The following is a 6927-nucleotide window of genomic DNA, read 5'->3' as shown; positions in this document are numbered from 1 at the left end:
TTTTCCATCCACTAAAACGTATTCTGTACAAACAGTTTGTTACCACTTTTTCTTTAACACATATTGCAGGAATCGATTTTGACATTTAAAATTGAAATCTCTGAAAGAACCATCCTTTTTTTAAATTCATATCACTGTGGTTACTATATCACTATCAAGGAATATGTCAGAACAAAACTGAAGACTCTGTGTGTAATAACAAATGTGCAGGAAGTTTAATCCTTTGATGTATATGCACATCAAATTAATCGAATAATGGTAGAATGCATGGCTTTGAAGCTTCGTGGTTTAGCTCTACCTAAACTTCAAAGGAAGTCTCTGTACGCATATGTCTGAGGTTGCACAATGACATAATCTAGTGGTGAATATAATGACTTCCATTCTGGAACTGATCAGAAAAGAATCTGACTGACAGGTTAGACTTTTGTGTAGTTTCTTCATATTTATCAAATGTCTCTAAAGGGTGAAGGAAATAATGCAAAAGCAGAATAAAATATCATTTATTTAATTTGATTGTGTAGATAAATCATTAGGGGCGCCAAATCATGACATTCATAACATGCAAATTAAATACAATATCAAACTTAACACAGAAACATAGCACCAAATTGTATAATGAAAGTGTAAAATAATTTGATTTAAAATTAAACCTTAAATTTCAATATCTAATTAATGAATATTGCAATATCTATAATATTTATATAAATTTCAAGTATTCATTCATGTCATTTACTGAATTCAATATTATATACAATGTCACCATATAAAACATACTTCTACAATTGTATAGAATTATGTACAAAATCAATAAGGTAGGTTATTAAAACAATAAAACGATCTTATATGACACTAGAATACAAAATAACACTAAAACAGGAATGTGGCTACTCACAATGTAAAAGTTCTAGTACACTGGATATTTTCGTTCATAAACTCCATGGGGAGAAAATTACACTCAAACTAATTGAAATACATGTGCAATAGTCTGTCTATACAGCGACTTTATAATGATTTTTATTTTACCAACTTCTCATTATTTCACAGATAAAAACATTTCAACAACCTTGTGTGTCAATGTCCTGGGAAAATGTACCTTTCCCCCTTCCACGAATATTAACAGAAAATTGAATGCATACATTCAACAAATTTTCTTCTTAAAGCATAACCACTTTAATAAATACATAACATATATTCTATACAGAACATTTTAAAGATAATCTGAGAGAATGAAGATTCTGTAGGATTTGTTTTACATCCTTTTATTTACCATATGAATTGTTTCAGTCCTTGAACTAGAACAGGCCCAATGTGTCTTCAGGGGTGAATGAGTTAATATGGTATACAGTGGTATACAATACCTTTAACAGCAAACTTAACAGTTAGTTTTAACTTTTATGCATGCTCTCCAGATCAGAGGTAATACAGAACCAAAATGTATAGGTGTCCTGATCTTTAGAACAACATTGGAAATTATTTTACAAGCCTGCCATATGCTACTTTCATCAAAATGTAGAATTATGTAAATGTTCTTTCAAAAGCAGTTTTTTTTATATATTTTGGCAAGCAAAAAACAATAACAGAAATGTCCAACAATTGAGTATCTGGATTGTGGTAGCTGAGTGAAGAAGTTGACCGTTGGTCTGTGATTTTTCTCCAAATAAACTAGCTTTCCTCCACCAATAAATCTGGCACATCCTTATATGACCCTAGCGGTTGATACCTTGAGTAAGATGTTAAACCAATCAGACAAACAAACCAGCATTGAGTTGGGTGTCTTTGAGATCAGACACAAATGATGTAGCTGCTGTGGCTAGAGTACTACAGTGGGTTAATGAGGAGTAGTTGTATATCCATGACATTTGTGCCTGTTATACCCGTGTTTAGTAGATTCTTACCAGAATTCACTGCCTCCAGCAGACTAAAAGTGTCATTATTATCTAGGTAACTCTTCACTTCATAACCAGATTCTTCACACTGTTTGACAAACTGGATGTTGACAGATGCCCCGGCTGTTGTTGTGGGACCATCCTGTCCATCTGTACCACAACTAAGGAAGGTTACCTGGTAAGCGTCAGACAATCTAGTGGGAATGATATTGTCCAGTTCTACAGCACATGCTACTGCCATTTCTTGATTGCGACCACCTTTACCATTTCCTCTCACATTCACCACTGTTTCCCCTCCAGCTATTATACAAACACTCTTCCCCACATTGTGTGCTTCATCACTTACATCAGCCATTTGTTTCAGAACTTTCTTTGGTAAATATTTACAAAGTTCTAGTTCTACTGTGGCAAGTTCCTCTGAACCAACATCAGATCGTAGATACCCAAAGCACAAAATCATATATCTTGCCAGTTTTGCAAACATGGTGCCGACAGACCTAGCTTCCCCGTCTAGTTCGGTACTGAGAACAGTAGAAACATAGCCCTGACTAACAGCAGTTTTGTGAGCAGCTGATGTGGCAATAACATTGCTTCCAACTATAATATTCTGAACATGAGCATACTCTCGTAATTTCTGTTGTGTTTTTGTGTATGCACTTATTTTCTCCGTAAGCATTTCAGTCACTGACTTGGGAACAAGTTGATCGACGCTAAGACGTTTGAAGATGTCGAGGCAGATGTGTGGAGTGCTGGGATCATGTACAGTCGGTCCACTGCTAATGATATCCATTTTGTCTCCAATAACATCAGATATAATCAGACAGATTACCTACAAAAACACACAAACCCAATTCCATTACTAATGTCGGACTGTCTAAGTAAGCCATAATTTGCTGGGCATACCTTTCGTTTGATGAAAATATTACTTTTATGAAATGTCTTATACAATATAAGATGTTTGGCAATTAAATAAAAACATTAATTGCGACGTGTTAATCAGTCTAAGAGTACAACACCAAGCTTAATATATATATTCTAACCTTACAAGGTTTGGCATCCCTCGCAAGTCCTCCCCCTTTGAGGACTTCAGTTTGTTTACGAACAATGTTAAGGTCGTTGATTGTTGCCCCATGAGTTGACAGAATTCTGGTAAGTTCAGCACTTTCCTCCAATGTGATCGGGAGTCTAGGCAGCGGCAGGAGAGCTGATCCCCCTCCTGTGTATAACATGGTTATTATAAATCATAAAATGTTTCTCAGGCCTTATATCGATCTTCCAAGCACAAATTTATTAAAAATCTTAAATGATAGGTCTCATTACAAGTGTTAACACACTATCTAAGTTCTATAGTTAATAATACATGTACATTTGTACATTGCTAGCATTATCTTCTTTAAACAGCAAACATTAAAATACTGGTATTAAAGCCACACTCTACATAACTATCAACAAAAAGTCAAGTTAAATTTGTCCCTGATATTGAGAGTATTTGTAGATGTAGTTGAAATTAAGTTATATCAAAGAATATTTATAATGATTTCTTAATAATTTTGGTACAACAGTTGTTGAAAGTCGATACTAGTAAACATGCCTTCATTTCAAACTGGTTTCATTGAAGTTACGATTATTGCCGAACGGAAGTCGGAAAGTTCATGACCTGTTCTCGGAAGAGTTCGGACAGACATTACATAGTTATGGAAGTCACATGACGTTCTCGGCAACGATGTTATAATGTTGGCTATGTTTGGCTAAGTGGGACCCACCTAGCGATGTTCAAAATCTATTTGATTTTTATCAAAAGTTTCCTAATCATTAAATTGCTCATCTTGACTTTGATTTAGTCCTGTCTCTGCTTCTAAATCATTGAAAAAAATAAGACAGATACGTATAATGGGACTTTAATCATATTTTTGACCTTATTGCCCATTAAATTTTCCATTGAATTATTTTGTTGAACAATGAGAATTCTGAGACAATGTAAATATAAGTTTCAGGAGCTCATATTACCTGAACTGATATATCATTTGAACAGAGTCTCTAATAAGAGAATGGAGTTAGATGTAATTCTTTCATTCCTTTAATAATTCAAACACTATACTTATATACTCTCAGAACATATTATAAATATCCTACCTGACACCAAGACCAGAAGAATATCGTTTTGGGTAGAATCCTTGACTAGATCCCATATGGCCTTGGCTGCGTCATGGGCGTCCGTGTCAGGTAAATTATTCCTGGCTCCTTCATACACGGTGATCTTACTGTCAGCTTCCAGTACCTGGTCACTGTAATTACATTCGTCGTTATATTATACAAAATTCATCTGTTCTGTAGATCACGCAGAGGTATTACTGAAATGCTATATAATTCATTCAATTTTCAAAGTTGTGACTGTTAATATGTCAATGATTAACTTAATCCAACATTGTGACCTTAGCTTTCATTTATTTGCCAAGAGATTCATTTATTTAATAATTGAAAAATAATGAAAGAGTCTCTCTCTCTCTACATGAATTTGATTTCACATTTTAAAAATGGGTTAATCATCATTATTAATTGATTCATCTATGACTTACAGTTACCTTTTGCCTGCGTTAGTAAGAATCTGACGACATCCGTACGGAACACTGATGGCTCCTTTAACTATGTGTGGGCGCAGCAGGTCATCAACACACCTAGCCATCCCCATAACAGCCTTCCCAAAGCCAACAACATTCAGATTCTTATTTAACTTGTATTCCTTGCCCTCCACTGTTAGTGTCTTCCTGTCTGATGACAATTCTAAAACCCTTTCCATCATCTTCCTTGGTATGACTGCATCAACTGCACTTTCAAAAATGCCTCTTATTTCAGTTCGTTGAAGATCTGCTACTTCACTCAAGCGATTATTTGCATCTTCTTTAAACTCCATATTTGGATTTTTGCTAGTTGAAAATTGTCTGTCTTTTCTAATTATCACTTTTTTAAAGTTTATAGCTGCTTGATTTTCACTACAGAAAGTGGTCAAACAACCCCTATTTAGTTGCTTCAGTCCTGATGGAGCCAACAGCACTCTGTGGGAGCAGCACCTGAACAAAAGTCTCCTGAAAAGCATCATTTGAACCAAAATTAATCAGTCATTACAGAAGTTAATGAAATATGTGTCTCTGACATTTTGCTCTTAGGGCTTATAATATATGCAAAAGTGAATACAAAGTATACAAGTAGAGTGACTTGAGTGGAAGTCTACTCTGAAGCCCAGTTTGGCTTATGTTACATTTCCTCCTCTATATAATTGTGGAATGATTTAGTCATGCACCAAATATATACATTGAAACCTGTATACAAAGACCACTAATTAACCAACAAGATGAAATGGTCATAATACCCATGTGGTCTTAAACACAGGATGAATTGTGTTACAAATGGCTATTTGGGACTCTAATAAAGTGGTCTTAATGAGCAGGTGGTCTTTATATAGAGGTGGTCGTTAAGGCAGATTTCACTGTATATACACTGTACATGCAACAGGAATTTTGTAAAGAGTAAACATGGGTCTCTTAATTCTTTTAATGTAAAAGACCCTATAAAGACCTGAAGCATAATGTAGAGCATTGTAGTGGAGTTGAATTACAAGTCTAATCTAATATTAATTAGATTGTGACTGTTCTTGAAGCATCTTGCATTGATCACCATTTTACTATAACGTCTTAACCTAACCAGTCTATTTGCGGCCAAGTTTAACATTCGCTAAATATCTGAATTCCTTCTATTAACACAATAATTTATAATATTATCTTAAAACTATCTGTAAACTTAATTAGGAAATTGGCTGATTTTAGTCAATTTTAGCTATACATTTTTTTTTTTTTTTTTTTTTGTAAGATCAATGTAATTTTAATTGATACAAAGCTATGTTATAAAACTACCATCACATATTAATACCAGCTGGTAAGTAAAATTACTGGATAATCATAAGATGATATATACAATGGTTGAATGCTATATGACCATCTTCTTCTACAAAATGAAGCCACTGTATATATATCATCATACTGCCACTTCGGCGGGTGTGCATATACCTTTAATTTACTTTATCATGAAATATAATTTTATCATTTTATCTTGAATATTTGATCATAGGTAGATAGGTATGTACATAATATAAAAAGTTCTAAATTATTCCAGAGATTGAAATATACAAGAGCAGCCACAGGGATCTAACATATAACATATAATAATGTATCAGGTATCAAGGGTATGAACTCGCACCAAGAAAAACTGACTATTTTTTAAAAAAATATGTTCATATGTATATCTAACCTTAAAGAGTAATTGATCTTCCATTGAGTGCTTGATGAACAAAGTTTTTTCGTGCCAGGTCCCTGTGAGAGCAGCTGGTTATGATCTAAATCTTGATTATTCCTGCACTGTAATTCCTATTTCTACAGGTAATCATTTCACTTTGAGTCCACCAGTTTATGTACAAGAAGGTGACACGTTTCTCATGGAATATATTTGACATATTCACATAATAAAATGAAGGCTAGTGCCTACTGTAGCAGCATGTGCAGTAGTTTTGTGAACTGCTAGGCCTAAAATGTCATCAACTGTCAAATTGTAAACATTGACTGTCATTGTGGTAATTTGCATCAGTTTCACAAGTTTTTGCGCTCACGTGGTATTGTCTTTTGCATGAATACTTTGTCCGTTGTTGTCTTCGGACTCTGGACTTACCACATAACGCTATGACCGTTTGTTGTCTTGACAGTAGCTATAAACTCCAAGAAGATAACAATGTTTGGCCTATTTTCGTCTGCTAGACTGTCCGATGTTGGTACATATTTTACACGCTAGGTGGCGTTCTATTTCACACAACGTGAACGATTTACCACTTTTGACACAACTTTTGTGTACGTCTATATCATTCAGGTTATATAAAATATATTTTTAAAAATGATCTCAAACTATTTTTTAATTATGACAACAGGAAAATTATGCGAAATTTATTATTTGTAGAAGAGAATATACAAATATTTTTTGTAATATTGATATATAAAAA

At 34.0% G+C, this 6927-nt stretch overlaps 1 protein-coding gene across 2 annotated transcripts; it reads right to left on the bottom strand.

The window, feature by feature from the left end:
- Positions 1 to 382: 382 nt before the first annotated feature.
- Positions 383 to 6871, bottom strand: LOC138336289 (glycerate kinase-like). 2 transcript variants are annotated; one of them, XM_069285721.1, is made up of 5 exons: positions 6544 to 6871; positions 4469 to 4969; positions 4020 to 4171; positions 2927 to 3102; positions 383 to 2715 (listed from the first exon to the last, which is right to left on the bottom strand). In XM_069285721.1, the coding sequence occupies exons 2-5, from the start codon at positions 4795 to 4797 to the stop codon at positions 1819 to 1821; spliced, it is 1554 nt and encodes a 517-aa protein (XP_069141822.1). In that variant the 5' UTR covers positions 4798 to 4969; positions 6544 to 6871; the 3' UTR covers positions 383 to 1818. The 2 variants fall into 2 exon arrangements, with proteins under 2 accessions (XP_069141822.1, XP_069141821.1); XM_069285720.1 differs by having other exon boundaries at positions 6603 to 6871.
- Positions 6872 to 6927: the final 56 nt, after the last annotated feature.

This window comes from Argopecten irradians, chromosome 12, assembly GCF_041381155.1.
Source record: "Argopecten irradians isolate NY chromosome 12, Ai_NY, whole genome shotgun sequence".
Taxonomy (NCBI): domain Eukaryota; kingdom Metazoa; phylum Mollusca; class Bivalvia; order Pectinida; family Pectinidae; genus Argopecten; species Argopecten irradians.
This window is presented reverse-complemented; position numbering and strand designations above follow the sequence as displayed.

What these genes read in the sequence shown, in the direction of transcription:
- LOC138336289 (XM_069285720.1), bottom strand. An exon ending in TCTTCTGGTCTTGGTGTCAG is followed by an intron (nt 3,103 to 4,019) that starts GTAGGATATTTA and finishes TGTTATACACAG; the next exon opens with GAGGGGGATCAGCTCTCCTG. An exon ending in GGGATGCCAAACCTTGTAAG is followed by an intron (nt 2,716 to 2,926) that starts GTTAGAATATAT and finishes GTGTTTTTGTAG; the next exon opens with GTAATCTGTCTGATTATATC.